The sequence below is a fragment of the Phoxinus phoxinus genome (genome assembly GCF_949152265.1).
Source record: "Phoxinus phoxinus genome assembly, chromosome: 8".
Lineage (NCBI taxonomy): Eukaryota > Metazoa > Chordata > Actinopteri > Cypriniformes > Leuciscidae > Phoxinus > Phoxinus phoxinus.
In genome coordinates, this window is record NC_136883.1 from 17,457,720 (window position 1) to 17,476,996 (window position 19,277).

At 38.7% G+C, this 19,277-nt stretch overlaps 1 protein-coding gene across 1 annotated transcript; it reads left to right on the forward strand.

The window, feature by feature from the left end:
• The first annotated feature begins 357 nt into the window (after positions 1–357).
• LOC307002733 (uncharacterized protein) lies at positions 358–15,913 on the forward strand. The gene is made up of 12 exons (XM_079620612.1): positions 358–407; positions 583–651; positions 906–956; positions 3,329–3,434; positions 3,781–3,851; positions 3,958–5,977; positions 6,164–6,244; positions 6,414–6,446; positions 10,114–10,167; positions 10,367–10,417; positions 10,527–10,559; positions 15,354–15,913. Exons 6-12 carry the CDS (start codon positions 3,988–3,990, stop codon positions 15,608–15,610), a joined length of 2,499 nt encoding a protein of 832 aa, XP_079476738.1. The 5' UTR covers positions 358–407; positions 583–651; positions 906–956; positions 3,329–3,434; positions 3,781–3,851; positions 3,958–3,987; the 3' UTR covers positions 15,611–15,913.
• Positions 15,914–19,277: the final 3,364 nt, after the last annotated feature.

A 19,277-nucleotide genomic window follows, 5' to 3' on the forward strand; every position in this document is an offset into this window, starting at 1 on the left:
AACTATTGATTTCTTTAAAATTTTCATAAAAAGTGTTTTATAGTATATTTGACCTTTTGTCAATCTGATTACACAAATCTTTCATATTTCACAGGTTTGTTCTGAGACCGAACAACAGGTGCATGCTTTGGTCAGCTGTGCAGCAGGAGATGGGTCAAAGGAGGTAAGTGTGTGTTTCTAATGCTCAACAGGTAGTTAAATCTCCATTAACTTTGTTAAGATGATGCAAAATCCTTATAAACTATTGATTTCTTTAACATTTTCATAAAAAGTGTTTTATAGCATAGTATATTTGACCTTTTGTCAATCTGATTACACAAATCTTTCATATTTCACAGGTTTGTTCTGAGACCGAACAACAGGTGCATGCTTTGGTCAGCTGTGCAGCAGGAGATGGGTCAAAGGAGGTAAGTGTGTGTTTCTAATGCTCAACAGGTAGTTAAATCTCCATTAACTTTGTTAAGATGATGCAAAATCCTTATAAACTATTGATTTCTTTAACATTTTCATAAAAAGTGTTTTATAGCATAGTATATTTGACCTTTTGTCAATCTGATTACACAAATCTTTCATATTTCACAGGTTTGTTCTGAGATTGAACAACAGGTGCATGCTTTGGTCAGCTGTGCAGCAGGAGACGGGTCAAAGGAGGTAAGTGTGTGTTTCTAATGCTCAACAGGTAGTTAAATCTCCATTAACTTTGGTAAGATGATGTAGAATCATTACCTTAGCATTACAGACGATTAGGACTGTGTGCTGCAATTAATTCTCACATGCCCTGATTGTTTGATCGAAGAATTCACTTGTATTATGTCATTTTCACATTAGTTGTTTTGGATACTCAAAGCATCACCATGTACTGCCGTGTTATCCAAATTGAATGTTCAGTACTCAAACCTTTTCAGATCTCAACAACGTCTGATTCTCAGCTGACATGTCATGACAACACTCAACAGGTAATGTACTTTCCATTAAAAATGAGCATTTAATAAGCATTTATTTCTTAAATGTTCTTTAGTTGGCAACAACAGTGATTTTTAATTACAAACTTAAAGAATTAAAAAAGATAGTGATAGGCTGATGATACACAGGACAACATTTTGAGCAATCTTGCCAGGCAACTTTTTTTGAACAATGTTGCTTGGGCACTTTCCCAACTGAGAATGGGTAAAAAAAAAAATTTTCAGACTTTAAATCAGTCATGGGCCCTGTGTCTCTTCTGGTTGCCCACTGATGCCAACATTAACCCAAGTTGCCCCGCAACGTTGCTCATAAAGTTGCCCCATGTATCATCAGTCATAGGAATTGTTTAATTTACAATGGTATATGGATGATGGTTCATTCTGAGCTAGCATGTGTATCATATGTTGTATGTCCCCATACTTACTGCTTTTGTCATTTTGTGGGGGATGGGTAGAAGTTCAGGGTGTGTTTTGTCAAACTGCACAATGGTTTGTGTGTCGTATGTCCCCCATACTTACTGCTTTTGTCGTAAGTCCCCATACTTACTGCTTTTGTCATGTTGTGGGGGATGGGTATAAGTTCAGTGTGTGTTTTGTCAAACTGCACCATGGTTTGTGTATCGTATGTCCCCCATACTTACTGCTTTTGTCGTATGTCCCCATTTTGTCATGTTGTGGGGGATGGGTAGAAGTTCAGTGTGTGTTTTGTCAAACTGCACCATGGTTTGTGTATCGTATGTCCCCCATACTTACTGCTTTTGTCGTATGTCCCCATTTTGTCATGTTGTGGGGGATGGGTAGAAGTTCAGTGTGTGTTTTGTCAAACTGCACCATGGTTTGTGTATCGTATGTCCCCCATACTTACTGCTTTTGTCGTATGTCCCCATACTTACTGCTTTTGTCATGTTGTGGGGGATGGGTAGAATTTCAGTGTGTGTTTTGTCAAACTGCACCATGGTTTGTGTATCGTATGTCCCCCATACTTACTGCTTTTGTCGTATGTCCCCATACTTACTGCTTTTGTCATGTTGTGGGGGATGGGTAGAAGTTCAGTGTGTGTTTTGTCAAACTGCACCATGGTTTGTGTATCGTATGTCCCCCATACTTACTGCTTTTGTCGTATGTCCCCATACTTACTGCTTTTGTCATGTTGTGGGGGATGGGTAGAAGTTCAGGGTGTGTTTTGTCAAACTGCACCATGGTTTGTGTATCGTAAGTCCCCATACTTACTGCTTTTGTCATGTTGTGGGGGATGGGTAGAAGTTCAGTGTGTGTTTTGTCAAACTGCACCATGTCCCCATACTTACTGCTTTTGTCATGTTGTGGGGGATGGGTAGAAGTTCAGTGTGTGTTTTGTCAAACTGCACCATGGTTTGTGTATCGTATGTCCCCATACTTACTGCTTTTGTCATGTTGTGGGGGATGGGTAGAAGTTCAGGGTGTGTTTTGTCAAACTGCACCATGGTTTGTGTATCGTCGTATGTCCCCATACTTACTGCTTTTGTCATGTTGTGGGGGATGGGTAGAAGTTCAGTGTGTGTTTTGTCAAACTGCACCATGGTTTGTGTATCGTATGTCCCCATACTTACTGCTTTTGTCATGTTGTGGGGGATGGGTAGAAGTTCAGTGTGTGTTTTGTCAAACTGCACCATGGTTTGTGTGTCGTATGTCCCCATACTTACTGCTTTTGTCATGTTGTGGGGGATGGGTAGAAGTTCAGGGTGTGTTTTGTCAAACTGCACCATGGTTTGTGTATCGTATGTCCCCATACTTACTGTTTTTGTCATGTTGTGGGGGATGGGTAGAAGTTCAGTGTGTGTTTTGTCAAACTGCACCATGGTTTGTGTGTCGTATGTCCCCATACTTACTGCTTTTGTCATGTTGTGGGGGATGGGTAGAAGTTCAGTGTGTGTTTTGTCAAACTGCACCATGGTTTGTGTGTCGTATGTCCCCATACTTACTGCTTTTGTCATGTTGTGGGGGATGGGTAGAAGTTCAGTGTGTGTTTTGTCAAACTGCACCATGTCCCCATACTTACTGCTTTTGTCATACTACAGTGCAGTACATTTGTGATATACATTTTGTTATTTGTGAAATTAAAATAACTTGTTCAAACCTTAGCCCTATGTCTTAAAGGTGCCATATAATGAAAAACCTTGAAATTTACCTTGGCATTGTTGAATAATATGGAAAGATAAAACTGTTTCTAAATCATTTTTGCCCTTACCTAAGCCACATACCTTCTGTATAGATATCAGAGACCAATTTAAATATTGTATTAATGCATTTTATTGTGCCTTTAACACCTAACTATAGTAATACAGTATAATTTCCTCTAATCAATTATAACTTTTTTTTTTCAACAGAACTGTAAACATGTCATAATATCTACAGTAGTATCAAGCTTGAATAAATGTGATTGCTGTACTGGTCCTTATTCCGCTTTTAAGTGGGCTGGTGTGAGATGTAAGGGTAAGTATTTTGTTCAGACAATTTTAATACTTTTAAAAATGCTTTACCATTGAAACCCTAAAACTGTGTAATCTTGACGTTCTAAATGCATCTTTAAATTAGCTTGAAAAAGTTAACTTTTCATTCTTTCTTTCTGTCTTGCTCAGTCTGTCTGCCTGTGTAATTGTGTAATCGATTCATATTTATATTAGTCTTCTCCTTTCTCTGTTCTCTTCCATCTTATAGCCACACTTTCAAACACACTGATCATCTATCACTGCTTTATCTATCACTTTTTAAAGCATCTTTTCTTGAATCACCTTTTATTCAAATGAAACCAACCTTGTTTATTATATGCTCAATCTAGTTTGTTCCCGCTTCTGGCATAAAACTTGCTACGAGAAAAATGTGAAGCCCAAACCTGACCCCTCAACATCCGTAAGTATGATTTATTGAATAGTCAGATATGTTTTATTTTTCAGCAATTTTCTTCCTTGGAACTAAACTTTCTGAGTATGTACAAAAGATATGTTTACTATTTCAGGATTCCGAAGTAGAATTTTCCAGTGAGAACATGTCGGATGAGGACTATGTACCTAATTCTGTCTCAGAAGGTTCAGACGTAAGCATAGCGTCTCCAGAAAAACTCTTAAACATTAAAAATACTGAAGTGTTCTGCATCAAATCTACTGCAGAAATTCAAAATGGCAGACCATGCCAAGAAAGTGTCATAGGTTCACTCCCAAAAGTTCCAGTCTGCACAGCACAGCTTGAAATGCCTAGTAGGAAAGCCATACAAGTACAAATATCGAAAGTTCACAGCGATGGCAATACTGAAAGCACTGTTGAGGATATTACAGGCACAGGGGAAGATCCATCTTTACAATCTTCAAATATATCCTCTTCAGTAAGCAAGAAGAATTACTGCTACATTTGTGGAAAACCGCAGTCAAAATTTACACGCCACTTAAAAGTACATGAGAATTCAAACGTCGATGTTGCTCGGGCTTTGGCTCTACCAAAACATTCCAAAGAGCGTCAAAAACTTCTGAACAAACTGCGGAACAAAGGAAACTATGAACACAATGCAGATGTTTTAGCGAATGGGACTGGATTGTTAAAACTACGACGTAAGCCAAAGAAAAGATATGATTCAAAAGATTACGTGCACTGTATGTATTGCCATGCAATGTTTCTCCGAAGGGATCTCTGGAGACACGTTAGAAATTGTCTTTCCAAACCAGTGGAAGATCAGGCAGAGCCAGGAAGAACTAGGGTCTTGTCTTTGGCAACAATGTCTAATGCAGCCCTCTGCCAACAAATATCACAAGGTGTTTGGAAACTGCTAACTGTGATGAAAGACGATGACATCTCTGCTGCTGTGCGGAGTGACTTTTGTATTCTTCAGCTGGCCCAGTCATTTTACAATAAACATGGGCAAGATCCCACTAAATTTGACTATATTCGACAGAAGCTCCGGGAAGTTGGAAGACTTCTGCTGATTCTGAGAAAGGAATTTTCTGTACAGACTCTTGAAGATGCTGTGAGACCTGAAAATTTCAATGTGGTTATCCAGGCTGTCAAAAAGGTATCTGGGTTTGATGATGTAAAACACTCATTCCAGACTCCAAGCCTTGCCCTTAAGTTGGGCCACTCACTGAATAAGATATGTGACATTGTACATTGCCGAGCTCTAATGGCAGAAGATGGTGAGGGGATAAAGTCAACCCAAGCATTCAAAAAGCTGTATGATGCTAAATGGTCTGAACTCGTTTCCCACACAGCTTTGACCACCTTGAATGAGGGGCGCTTTAACAAGCCGTCTACCCTCCCTTTCACAGAGGATGTACAACTTCTTCACCAGCATCTTGAAAAGGTTGTTGATTTACGTTCTGAGAACTTGAAACAGATGCCATCAGCACAAGTCTATGGCGACCTATGCAAAGCAACTCTTGCAAAAATAATTGTGTTCAACCGGCGACGTGGAGGAGAGGTTGCAAAAATGCAACTCAAAGGTTTTCTTGAGAGGGATACAGCTCCCCTACACAAAGATGTTGCTGTTGGGCTAACAAAGTTTGAACAAAAACTTTGTACACATTTCAGTCGGGTGGAACTTAGGGGTAAAAGAGGGCGAAAAGTGGCAGTTTTGCTGTCACCAGAGATGGTTGATGCCTTAACCCTCCTCATAAGCAAAAGAAGGGAATGTGGAGTCCCTGAGGAAAACCAATTCCTGTTTGCTCGACCAAGCTGTTTGAGTTGTTATAGAGGACAAGACTGTCTGAGGATCTATGCACACGAGTGTGGTGCACAAAACCCGGAACTCCTCCGGTCGACCCAACTGCGCAAACATGTGGCAACTTTGTCGCAGGTGCTTAACCTGAAAAACCACGAGTTGGACCAAGTTGCGGACTTCTTGGGCCACGATATTCGTGTCCACAGAGAATTTTATCGACTTCCGGAGGCTACAACCCAGCTGGCCAAGATTTCAAAGTTACTCCTCGCTATGGAGAAAGATTCTCTTTCAAATCTCCACGGCAAAACCCTAGAAGAAATTGAAATTGAAGGTAATGCTACTAAAGTTGTTACAAATGACATTTTGAAGTTAACTAAGTATATTCATATCCTAAAGATAATCCCTAACGTAGATCTTAATGTAATGTTCACCAGATATTAGAGTTATCACTATGTCTTCTATTTTTACTCTAACATTAGCAATGTTAAGCTTACTTGATACTCAATTTTTTTTTTAGACAAGTTAGACTTTTCTGATTCGGAAAATAGTGAAGACAGTGATGCTGAGGAGGCGCATCCACAGACACAAACAGAAACAGGTAAAAGCACATAAACATACAAACATCAAATCAGTAAAGTCAGTGTAAGAAGTGCACCATATGATGCACCAAAACATTATACAGTAGTTCAGAGATGTCACAGAAGCATAATTCATATAGACCAAGCGCCGCTGCTGTTTGTTATAGTATTTTATTTTTCTATTCACAGATACTGATCCTGCCTTAGGAGGCCCATCTAAAGGTATGACAATACTAAAACTTTTTTAACTTCAAACCCACATGTGTATATATACTTTTGAAACCAAAATGACTGTTAGAAATGTTTAAAATGCAGTTTAGGTTGCTTTTGATTGCTTAAATTATAACATTGTGTAAATGATGCAAGTTTTTGGGGAGCACTTTACAGTAGGGGTACATGAATTACCATGAATTAATGCATAAATTAATGAAGAATTATGAATTACTTCATCCATTAATATCTCAATTATCAGGAACTAGCATGAGTTCAAAATCTTTTATTCATGACCTCATAGATGAAAAACACCTTAAGACATTCACTAAGATGAATACATCATCATGATTAATAGGTTATTATGCATGATCTTGATGTTTTCTTTTTCACAGAAAACAAGATTTTTAATATCCATTATGGATAAAGCTATGCTTTTGGTACATGTACTAAAACATTTTTTTTCTCAAATAAGATTACTTGAATTATTATAATAATATATACAAAAATCTGCATTGCCTCATGCATGCATACAGGTTAGAACAGTATATCAGTTACAATAATTAATGTGAGAACTAATGTTTTTCATTAATTATGATGAGTTATCAAGCACGTATACAGTATGTCTTCTTCATAGCAGCCTGCATGTAAATGGACAGACCCCCAACACTGGCCAATCACAGCACAGAGTATGTGAATTCTGTTGATATCCAAATACAGTAGTCATCATTAACTAAGCATTAATTTCTTATGACCTCATCGTGTGTGAACCCTCAAGTAAAGTGGTAACTTGGTCTTCTGGAAATACTGATAAACAGTGTGTTATTAAAGCGATAGTTCACCCAGAAATGAAAATGTGAGGTTCAACTGCTAATCCCTAGGAGTCAGTGATGTAGATGACTTTGTTTCTTCAGTAGAACTCAAAGATTTTTAACTCAAACCGCTGCAGTCTTTCAGTCATATCCCTGATAGCGCACGTACATCTAGAAGATGTCTATTTGACGTCTGCATTTACATCTGCAAGATGTATTATTTAGGTTATTTGCTCATCTGCAATACGTCTATTGGATGTCTCTTTTTAGATGTCACATAGACGTCTGTTAGATGTCTTTAAGATGTTTATAATTTAGAATGTATGTAAAACTGACATCTGAAAGAAAGTTTTTAGACAGCGGATGTTTCCAGATCAAGAGATCTTTAACAGACATCTTGCAGACTTGCGTGTGTCATCTGGGATATAATGGCAGTCAATGGGTCCCAAACATGCACAGACTAAACCAAATACATGCTCTGGCATAGTCGTATTCTATCTTGTGTATAGGTCACTTATTTGTTTATACAGTGCAGAGTGATTGTGGTCACTACAGCTAATCAGAATGGTAATTACTTGTGCTTATCCTGATTGTTGCAACCGAATTTTGTTTAGCCGTTGTATTCACAATCTCTGCACTGTGTAAACAATGAGTGACATATACAGTCTGTATTTGGATGTAAGACTACTGTATTTGGATTTACATTTACATTTAGTAATTTGAAAGGAAAAGTAGAGAGGTAGGTCTGTAGTTCTCTACAAGTGATGTGTTAAGTGTTGATTTTTTCAGCAGTTGAGTTACCAGAGCCTGCTTGAATGCAGTAGGAAAAGTGCCAGTATGGAGGGATGAGTTGATGATGTGTGTGAGAGCTGGTAGAAGTGTGTGAGATATGGCTTGTAGAAGGTGTGAGGGGATGGGGTCAAGAGGGCAGGTGGTAGGATGACTGGAGAGGAGAAGTGTAGATACTTTTTCCTCGGTTAGCGGAGAGAAGGAGGAGAGAGGGTGATTGGCTGTGGAAGGGGTCGGTCTGTGCTCCTGTGTGTGAGGAGCTGAGAACTGACTGCTGATAGTTGTTGTCTTGTTGGTGAAGAAGTTCGCAAAATCGTCAGCAGTTAAAGAGGAGGTGGGTGGTGGTGGTGGAGGAGGACAGAGGAGAGAGTTGAATGTCTTGAAGAGTGATCGTGTGTTGGAGGAGCTGTTGATCTTGTTGTGGAAGTAGGAAGATTTTGCAGCATGAACATCAACGGAAAAGGAAGAGAGGAGAGATTGATACATACTCAGGTCAGATGTGTCTTTTGATTTGCGCCATTTCCTCTCTGCTGCCCTGAGTTCGGTCCGGTGTTCACGAAGAACCTCAGACAACCAGGGGTTAGAGGGAGTAGCGCGTGCTGGCCTGGAGGAAAGAGGGCAGATATTGTCTAGAGAAGAGGTTAGAGTGGAGCAGAAGGTATCCGTTGCGGTATTAACATCCAGAGATGAGAATTGTGGGGGTGAGGGAAGAGAAAATGACACGGCAGATGAAAGATGGGCGAGAGAAAGTGAGCGCAGGTTTCGCCTGAAAGTGACTGGTGGTGGGGTTGGTGGTGCAGGGGCAGAGAGTTGTAGACTGAAAGTGATGAGGAAATGATCTGAAACATGGAGAGGTCTCACCAAGATGTTGTCTGTGATGCAGTTGCGTGTGTAAACCAGATCCAGTTGGTTGCCTGATTTGTGAGTGCCTGTGGTGATGAATGGTTTGAGATGTCAACAAATTTTGCACACTGTGCTGTGATTGGCCAGTGTTGCGCTCTGTCCATATTCCTACAGGCTACTATGAAGAAGACATGAACATGCTTGATACCTCATCTTTAATGAAAAACATGAGTTCTGACATTAATTGATATACTCAATATACTGTATGCATGCATGAGGTAATATTTATTATTTTTCTATATTCCTTTTAATAATTCAAGTAGTCTTACATGCACAAAATGTTTTTTTTGTATTTTGAATCATGTGCCATGACTATAGGTTTATCTACAATGTATAGTAAATACCTTGTTTTTTGTGAACAATGAAAACATCATGATCATGCATAATAAACATAAATCATGATGATGTACTTGTCTTAATGTCTTAGGCTATGTTCACACTTAGTGTCTTTTTTGACAAGAAAAAGTTGACAATGCCGTTTTTTTAGCAAAAAAGAAAACGCTGGCAGCGTTCGGTTACAAATAGCAGCCGAGCGCGTCTTTTGTTGCTATAACAACAGCTGCAACAGTAGCCTAGTGCTGTGTGATGCAAAAAATGTTGAGAAAGAGAAAGTTGGCTCTTGCGTTGGCTTTTGAAGTTACCGGGGAGGAGAATGTCGGTTCACAAAGACGTTTGTGGGTGCACGACATTATACGGGAAAGGAAACTGTATGGAGCTCCTTGTGCTCCGAAACAAGGACGATACGTTTATCTACCGGCACCGTCTCCATTTTTTCTTGTTGTTATGGAAACGACAGGTCTCACTACTCGCTTGTCATTGGTCAGCTGTCAAAAAGGCGCTTGACGTAGGGCGTTCTTTTCATAAAAGTTGAACTTTTTTTCAACTTAAAAAGACGCTCTGAGCTGCAGAAAAAGACGCCGGCGGTGGCGTCTAAAAAAGCGCTCAGGACTTTTTTGAAAAAACGGTTTACTCCATAGGGTTATAATGTAGAACAGACGCTGGTAGTTCGAAAAAAGACGCTAAGTGTGAACATAGCCTTAAGGTGTTTTCATCCATGAAGTCATGAATGAAAGACTTTGAGCTTGTGTTAGTTCCTGATAATTCATGAGATTCACACTTGCCATAAAGTGTTACCATGTTTTGAATATGTGTTTTTTTTTTTTTTTTTTTTTAAGATCATTGCATGAAGGACAAATATCACAGCAGGAGGGAGGAGCATGAACAACCTGGTAAAAGCACACAATCATATAAAGAAAGAACACTGTACTAGGGAATTCTCTAGATCAATCATTTTAGCTGGTTTTATAGTAAAGGAGGATTTTTTGCTAGAGATTTACAGTTTCCACTTAAATGTGTAGAATAATTTATGAAATGTTTGAGTATGTTCCATCAGAACCTTTATTCTGAGCCATTCTATTCATACCACAGGAATGAAGAAAGCTAGGCGGCCTGTTGTGAACCCTACAGGCACCTCAGATGGTATGAGCATCTACCTCACTCAGCCAGCATATCCATTAAGGTTTGATTCAATTCATGCAGACCAAGCAATACTACTGTTTGTTATAGTGTTTTATTTGTCTATTCACAGATATTGAGACTTCCTTTGGAGGCTCATCTCAAGGTATGATGAGAATACTACTAGTATAATGAGAACTACTTATCTATATTGGCCTGTCATGATAACTTTTTGTTGGTCGATATATTGCCCCTTAAAATAATTGTGATAAGTGATATTATTGTCATTTTAAGACCATTTTATGCCAGTGAATGTAAAATAATAATATAACAGCATAATAATGCAGGAAGGCCACACACTTTCTATTAATAAACAAACATTTAATTCATAAATGATTTAGATCATCAAAAAAATCATTTTCTTACATAGAGAAAAAAGACAAATGGACGAAGAACTTTTATGGAGATTTTTCCATCTACAGATTTTTCCTTTTTTTATGTTTTATGTTATGTTTTATGTTATTGTGTTTTTTATGTAAATATAAATGGTGATGTATTGCATTGGCAAAAATTGAGATCATGTACATTTATTGTGCGATAAGTCGATATATTGATTATCGTGACAGGGTGGGATGCAGCGATTATAGATTTTGGCTGTACGATTATAGTCTGAGGAATAATCACGGTTTCACAGTTATCACAGTAATTATTATTCATTAATTCATTTCAAAACACTATTAGTTAAAACAAATAATAGTCCATTTCCTGTAATAATTTTACACTGAAAATATATAACAGAATAATGAATAAATAAATAAATAAAAATAAGAATAAAAAATAATAGTATTTGTCTATATAAAATCTTAGCTAAATATTAGCTAAGTATTTCCCTATTAAAGAGGACAAATGTAGTTAAATGCACTTTAAGTTGTGATCAACTATATTACAAATATTTTTGGTATTTTCATTTTTTTTGGACCAGAGTAGAAACATTGAAAATAAAAAAGCTCTAACTGGCTTTTGACTTAACAATATAGCCTCCTTTTGAAAATGAATAATGCAGTACAGTGAAAACTAGATTAAAAAGTTCGTTGAACAAACTTTAAGTTGGCTTGTGAAAGTTTGGACCAGATAGTTTGAAAAAGTTTAAAGTTTAAAATAGTTTGAAGTTTAAATTAGTTTGAAGTTTAAAGTAGTTTAAAGTAGTTTAAAGTTTAAAGTAGTTTACAGTTAAAAATAGTTTAAATTAGATTAAAGTTTAAATTAGTTGAACATTCCGCAATGTTAAGTCAATGGGATTTTTTCCGAGTTTGATCGTCATTTATAGGAAAACCGTAAGTCCGATCAGTCTAAAAAGATATAGCAACGCGAGTCAGAACAGTTTGAGTGTCTGGGCCGAGTTTGGAGTATGTAGAGTTAAAGCTCTAGGAGGAGTTAGATATAGAAATTTTAGTCTCATAAAAAGAATAATAATAATAACTAGAACGTACATTTCCAGAAGAAAATGTGAATGGTGCTTGCAGTGGCAAAACGCGACACTCGGTTGCTAGAGTGTGGTACATGATTTCATACGAGCCAACAACCATGTCTGTACGATGTTCTGCTGCTGAGATATGGCTTATTCATGTTGTTCGGGTGGTTGCTAGGCAGTTGCTAGGGTGTTCTGGGTGGTTGCTAGGTGGTTGTTAGGGTTTTCTGGGTGGTTGCTAGGCGGTTGCTAGGGTGTTCTGGGTGGTTGCTTGGCGGTTGCTAGGGTGTTCTGGGTGGTTGCTAGGGCGTTGCTAGGGTGTTCTGGGTGGTTGCTAGGCAGTTGCTAGGCGGTTGCTAGGTGGTTGCTAGGGTGTTCTGGGCGGTTGCTAGGCGGTTACTAGGGTGTTCTGGGTGGTTGCTAGGCGGTTGCTAGGGTGTTCTGGGTCGTTGCTAGGCGGTTGCTAGGCGGTTGCTAGGGTGTTCTGGGTGGTTGCTAGGCGGTTGCTAGGGTGTTCTGGGTGGTTGCTAGGCGGTTGCTAGGGTGTTCTGGGTGGTTGCTAGGCGGTTGCTAGGCAGTTGCTAGGGTGTTCTGGGTGGTTACTAGGGCGTTGCTAGGCAGTTGCTAGGGTATTCTGGGTAGTTGCTATGGTGTTACTAGGTGGTTGGTAGTTGTCACAGATGGTTACTATGGTGTTTGTAGCATTTTAGTGGCATGATTTAGCACTTAGCTAATCAAAATTAGCATGTAGCTATTCACTGCTAGCATGTGTAGCATGTAGCAAGTCCTGTTTGCTAGCATGAGTAAAAAGAGCCAACCCCCATCTCTATACGATGTTCTGATGCAGAGATATACGCCTTGCAAAACGGTTGCTAGGGTAATCTGTTTGGTTGCTAGGGAGTGTCTTGGCATTTGCCAATCATGAAGCTCCAAAGTCAGTGTGAATGTATAAACCAACCCCCATCTCTATACGATGTTTTGATGCAGAGATATAGGTCTTGCAAAATGGTTGCTAGGGTACTCTCTTTTGTTGCTAGGGAGTGGCTTTGCAGCTGCCAATCATGAAACTCCAAAGGCTGCTTGTCAGTATGAATGATATAAACCAACTCCCACATCTCTGTGACATTCAGAATGGAAGATATCCCTCTTTGGATTTTGGTTGCTAAGGTGCTCGACAATGGTTGCTAGGGAGGGGCTAGGATGTGTTGAGGTGATTGGGGATTGGCTGTTTGCTGCCCTGAGTCAAACGAGCCCACCCTCATGTTTCTATGACACTTATATCCTGAGATATCCCTTTGATGTCTTTCAATGGAAGTCTATGGAGCTTGTTGCTAAGGAGCTCTAAATGGTTGCTAGGGCGTGGCTTGAAAGCTTCACAATGATCCTGAGAGACTGATTGGTCGTCTGAGTAAAATGAGCCCGCCCCCTTGTCTCTATGACACTGTGATCCAGAGTTATGTTCAATACAAATGCGGTTTCTATGGTGTAGGACAGCCCATTTCATGGGCTGTCCTACACCATAGTACGTGAATGGGGCAACTTTGAGCCCCTCCTGCCCCCCAGGGGTGCAACTTTTACCCCATTGTGTGGTATGTTGTTACAGAGCCTAACAGCCTCTTCAAATGTGATCCAGAGTTATGTTCAATAGAATATCGCTTACTATGGTGTAGGACAGCCCATTTCATGGGCTGTCCTACACCATAGTACTTTATTTGGGCAACTTTGGGCCCCTCCTGCCCCCCAGGGGTGCAACTTTTACCCCATTGTGTGGTATGTTGTTACAGAGCCTAACAGCCTCTTCAAATGTGATCCAGAGTTATGTTCAATAGAATATCGCTTACTATGGTGTAGGGCTGTCCTACACCATAGTACTTTATTGGGGCAACTTTGGGCCCCTCCTGCCCCCCAGGGGTGCAACTTTTACCCCATTGTGTGGTATGTTCTTATAGAGCCTGCTAGTCTCTTTAAATGTGCCAAATTACACGTTTCTGCGACATCCTTGCTCTGAGCTATGAGTCTGTGAATTTTGGTTGCTAAGGTGCTCGACAATGGTTGCTAGGGAGGGGCTAGGAAGTGTTGATGTGATTCATGATTGGCTGTTTGCTGCCCCGAGTCAAACGAGCCCACCCTCATGTTTCTATGACTCTTCTATCCAGAGATATCCATTTGATCTCTTTCAATGGTAGTCTATGGAACTTGTTGCTAAGGTGCTCTAAATGGTTGCTAGGGGCGTGGCCTGATAGCTTCACAATGATCCTGAGAGACTGATTGGTCGTCTGAGTAAAATGAGCCCGCCCCCTTGTCTCTATGACACTGTGATCCAGAGTTATGTTCAATACAAAATCGCTTACTATGGTGTAGGACGGCCCATTTCATGGGCCGTCCTATGCCATAGACAATGAATGGGAAAACTTTGGGGCGCTCCTGCCCCCCAGGGGTGCAACTTTTACCCCATTGTGAGGCATATTCTTAAAGAGCCTGCCAGCCTCTTCAAATGTCGTAAATTTCACATTTCTACGAAATCCTCGCTCTGAGCTATGAGGCGTTTTACGTTTTTTTCAATGTAAGTCTATGCGTTTTTTTTCGCTGCTATTTCGCCCGGCGGGCGAACATCGTACGCCCGATCGCTTATAAAAGTCATAGCACACCATTCCCAAATAGGACGCACGTTTTGACACCTCATTCATGGGTCTGTGACAAAAACTGCGGGAGGAGTAGCGAGACGAAAAAAAAGTGGAAGAAGAAGAAGAATAAGAATAATAAGTATGAGCAATAACAATACTGTTGCCTTGCTAAAGCAAGCACCAGTAATAAGTTTAAATAGGATTTCAGTAAATTGGCTTTCACAAGCCAACTTAATAAATAAAAAGAAACACATCTCTGGTATTGAATATTAGCAAGCTATACATATCCTTTTGGAACAAAACAAGGAGTCAAAAGCTGCAGGACCCACATACAACATGGCCCTCAAATTGCACACTTATCTTCAGTCCTTTCTGTTCATATTATAGTGCAGAAATGTAAGCATGTTCACATTCTCAGTGCTCAGTCTTGACCTCTGAACTTTAAGCTAGCGCACAGTTGGAAAAACTTTTAGTTGCAGCAGTTTTATTCCGTGCAGAAGAAACGCTGTGTTGAGAAGCCTTAACGATTAATTAACCGTGACGAATTAAAGCACGGTTAATAGTGAAATCAGTTTATCGTTGCATCCCTAGTGACAGGCCTAAATCTATATTAGGAAATAAGCAACCATGTAGTCAGGTCTTTAATTTTATTCTTTTATTTACAATTTGATATTTGATGTATGAGGAATGTAACATTGGGCCAACAGTTAAAACCAATTTTACTCTTACGGATTAGTGACCTATAAAACAAGACTTGACTAAAGACAAGGGTTGGTAAGAGTGTGGCTGGTTGGGAGAAGAGGGAGAGGAGCTCTGGCCATCATAGTGTTCAACCCAGGGTTCAGGAACCTGTTTTCCTCTTTTGTAGGGAATCATGAAAATTCTGCTGAAAAAAATCTGGATGATGCTAAAAGGAAGCAGAAACAAGCCTGGTCTCCAACTGAAATTGCAGCAGTACAGAGGCATTTCCGCGACCACATAGCAAGGGGTAAACTCGCCACTAAAATTGAATGCCAGCAGTGCAAGAATGCTGAGCATCCAGCTTTGGCTACTCGCACGCTCCAAAACATTAGGGATTTTGTCAGGAATCGCGGCTTAACCCTAAAAAAGAAACAGTCTCATTAGGTGTTTTTGTTTTTTACTTTTTGTTTATATGTAAGCAGAATATTCTTCTGCTGTTAAAGTTTGTTCATGGATTCAGTATGCTTTCAGCAATGTTTAGTTTAGCTGTTATGCTTAGGAACAGTTAAAATATTTAAGTTGTTCTCTTTACACTTACAGTAAGAGCGTTTGTTTTTTCATTACACACAGTACACACAGGATGTTTCTTGATACACAAAATGATCTTGTGATGTAAAATATTAAGGGCAACTACAGTAATTTTGCTGTAAACAAGAACAAAATAAACTTTGCTCTTTGTTCACAGAATGTGCATACTGTTATGTCTGCACCGCTTGTTTGAATGTTGTTTCTTCGCTTAAATATGATCACCCACTCTGGGTTTTTCTGCAAACAACCGGCTAGATTTACATTATGTGTATAGATAGATAGACAGACAGACAGACAGACAGACAGACAGACAATCCCTTATGTCACTCCCAAATAGTACATCCTTGAATACACACTATAAAAGGTAAGGTAGCATATTTACAGCACTATACAAAAATATTTTACATACTTGCACAATGCGTGCACCATGTTCTGAGTCTGATCATTGGTCCTCAAATATCAGGTATGTCCCTTTAATACACAGTACTATTGTGTATGTGTTAAACCATTAGTCCTCATATATCAGATATGTCCCTTTAATACACAGTCTTTACTATTGTGTATGTGTTAAGCCATTAGTCCTCATATATCAGGTATGTCCCTTTAATACACAGTCTTTACTATTGTGTATGTGTTAAGCCATTAGTCCTTATATATCAGGTATGTCCCTTTAATACACAGTACTATTGTGTATGTGTTAAGCCATTAGTCCTCATATATCAGGTATGTCCCTTTAATACACAGTCTTTACTATTGTGTATGTGTTAAGCCATTAGTCCTCATATATCAGGTATGTCCCTTTAATACACAGTCTTTACTATTGTGTATGTGTTAAACCATTAGTCCTTATATATCAGGTATGTCCCTTTAATACACAGTCTTTACTATTGTGTATGTGTTAAACCATTAGTCCTTATATATCAGGTATGTCCCTTTAATACACAGTCTTTACTATTGTGTATGTGTTAAGCCATTAGTCCTCATATATCAGATATGTCCCTTTAATACACAGTCTTTACTATTGTGTATGTGTTAAGACATTAGTCCTTATATATCAGGTATGTCCCTTTAATACACAGTCTTTACTATTGTGTATGTGTTAAGCCATTAGTCCTCATATATCAGATATGTCCCTTTAATACACAGTCTTTACTATTGTGTATGTGTTAAGCCATTAGTCCTCATATATCAGGTATGTCCCTTTAATACACAGTCTTTACTATTGTGTATGTGTTAAACCATTAGTCCTCATATATCAGATATGTCCCTTTAATACACAGTCTTTACCATTGTGTATGTGTTAAGCCATTAGTCCTCATATATCAGATATGTCCCTTTAATACACAGTCTTTACTATTGTGTATGTGTTAAGCCATTAGTCCTCATATATCAGGTATGTCCCTTTAATACACAGTCTTTACTATTGTGTATGTGTTAAGCCATTAGTCCTCATATATCAGGTATGTCCCTTTAATACACTCAAATGACACTTTTGTGTGTTGTATATCTAGTGTCCTCAGAAATCACTTTAGTCCTTATAATAACGTTTTGTGTCATAGGTGGGGCTTGTGTATCAAATTATAAATTGTCCTCATAATTGTGTATATTTTCAGGTTGTTACATTATAGATTGTGTTTTGTGTAAACAAACTCTAAAGTGAAATCTGTGTTGTATGGGTCAAAATAGATTTTTTGATCTTCACCACATCTCTGTACAGCAAGTGGAAAGGGGTGTCCCCCTAATACACCAACACACCTGTTTGGGCTGCAGTGTCCTGGTAATTCACAAAAACCAGTATGTGTGTGTGTGTGTGTGTGTGAGAGAGATTTTGGTTGGGTGACAGTTGTAGGTTACAGTTTGACAAGAGTTTATAGTTTAACAAAAGCACAATGTGTTTTATTGCGAGTGTACACAAATATAAGGAAACACTTGCAGTTTGAATGATGTCCTGTATGAACAAAACAACACACACACACACACACACACACGCACACACACACACACACACACACACACACACGTGCATTGCAATCTTGACATCGCAGTATGTTCATTATAGCCTTAATAAAATAGTCAACCTAAGCAATAAATAGTCAGTTGTACAGTTCGTACCGTTCACAGTAAGCACCGCTCCACTGTGATGTTTCCAAGCACATTTTTGCGTATTTGAAGAGGATCATTTTTCAATATTGGAACGTGAGTGAAATACAAAGCCTATAATAAAGAATAGTTTAGCACCCAAACATTTTAATAATATATATATATATATATATATATATATATATATATATATATAATTATTATTATATATATAATAATAATATACATGTTAAAAATAGGGGGGGGGGGGGGGGGAATATACACACATACCGGCATATATATATATATATATACACATTTTTTTTCTTATATGTGCCCTCGATGCGCACTTTTGCAGAACCCACACTGATGCAAGCTCTAAAGCAGACTTCTTCTCGACAGTCAAAGCGGAGTTACGTTATTGCCCGTCGTGCACAGGAACCCTAAAGGCACCGGGGTGGCGTTTTTTATATATCACTGATTCTTGAGAGTCGGGACAAAGCATGTCCCACATAGAAAAGTCTAATTTATAGCAAAAATTAAGAAATTCATCATGATTGACATACTTACAAAGTTAAATCTTAAGGAATTGTATATACCTATCTGATTTTTGGAATAAACTTTTTTATCTTTTTGGGGAAAATTTGTTTAAATGTATGGTCTGTGGTTAGAAGGTCCATGTTATTGCACTTGTCCTCAGCAAGAGGTCACAATATTAACCATCCCAAAAAACTTTAAAAAAGCTCTACAATTGTGAAAACATATACATCAAATAAAAAATAAGGGGTATAAATATAAAAAACAATGCATGAAGTTAACATCAAACAATATTTTCCATAGAAATCTGCCTATTAAAGTTGTGTCCTCGGTTTCTGTCAACTCCGTCAGATATTTTTATAAAGCTCTTTAAATCAGGAAACAGCATGGTCAGCTATATCCCTGAGGACCTCTTTTCATCTCCCTGCCTGTGGTGAATGCAGCACTACCACACATGCTCTGGTACCTTGTACATTTTTTTATATTTTAAACAAACAATGTCAATATTCCTATGGTCACAGCTGCACCATGTCAATACCATCTTTCTGTTAAGATACATTTTTTTAAACCATAGTGGATTGAATTTAAGCATTTTAGTGAGGTTATTGGGACAGCTAGCAACTGAGGAAAAACTACCTAGCTGCAGTGTACAATACATGTTTTGGCGGAAAATACATGCCCTTACGTCAACTCCGTCAGACGTCACTCCATCAGGTTCTATGTCTGACGGAGTTGACCTGTAAGATGACGGAGTTGACAAATCCACCAATAACCTCTTAATGTGCGAATGTAATATTATTTGTGAATATAGTGAAGGGTTAAACTGTTATTTCAGGGTTTTATTTACACATAAATGCACATACACAGCATGCATTACATTATTTAACCGTACGCATCTGACTTGTAG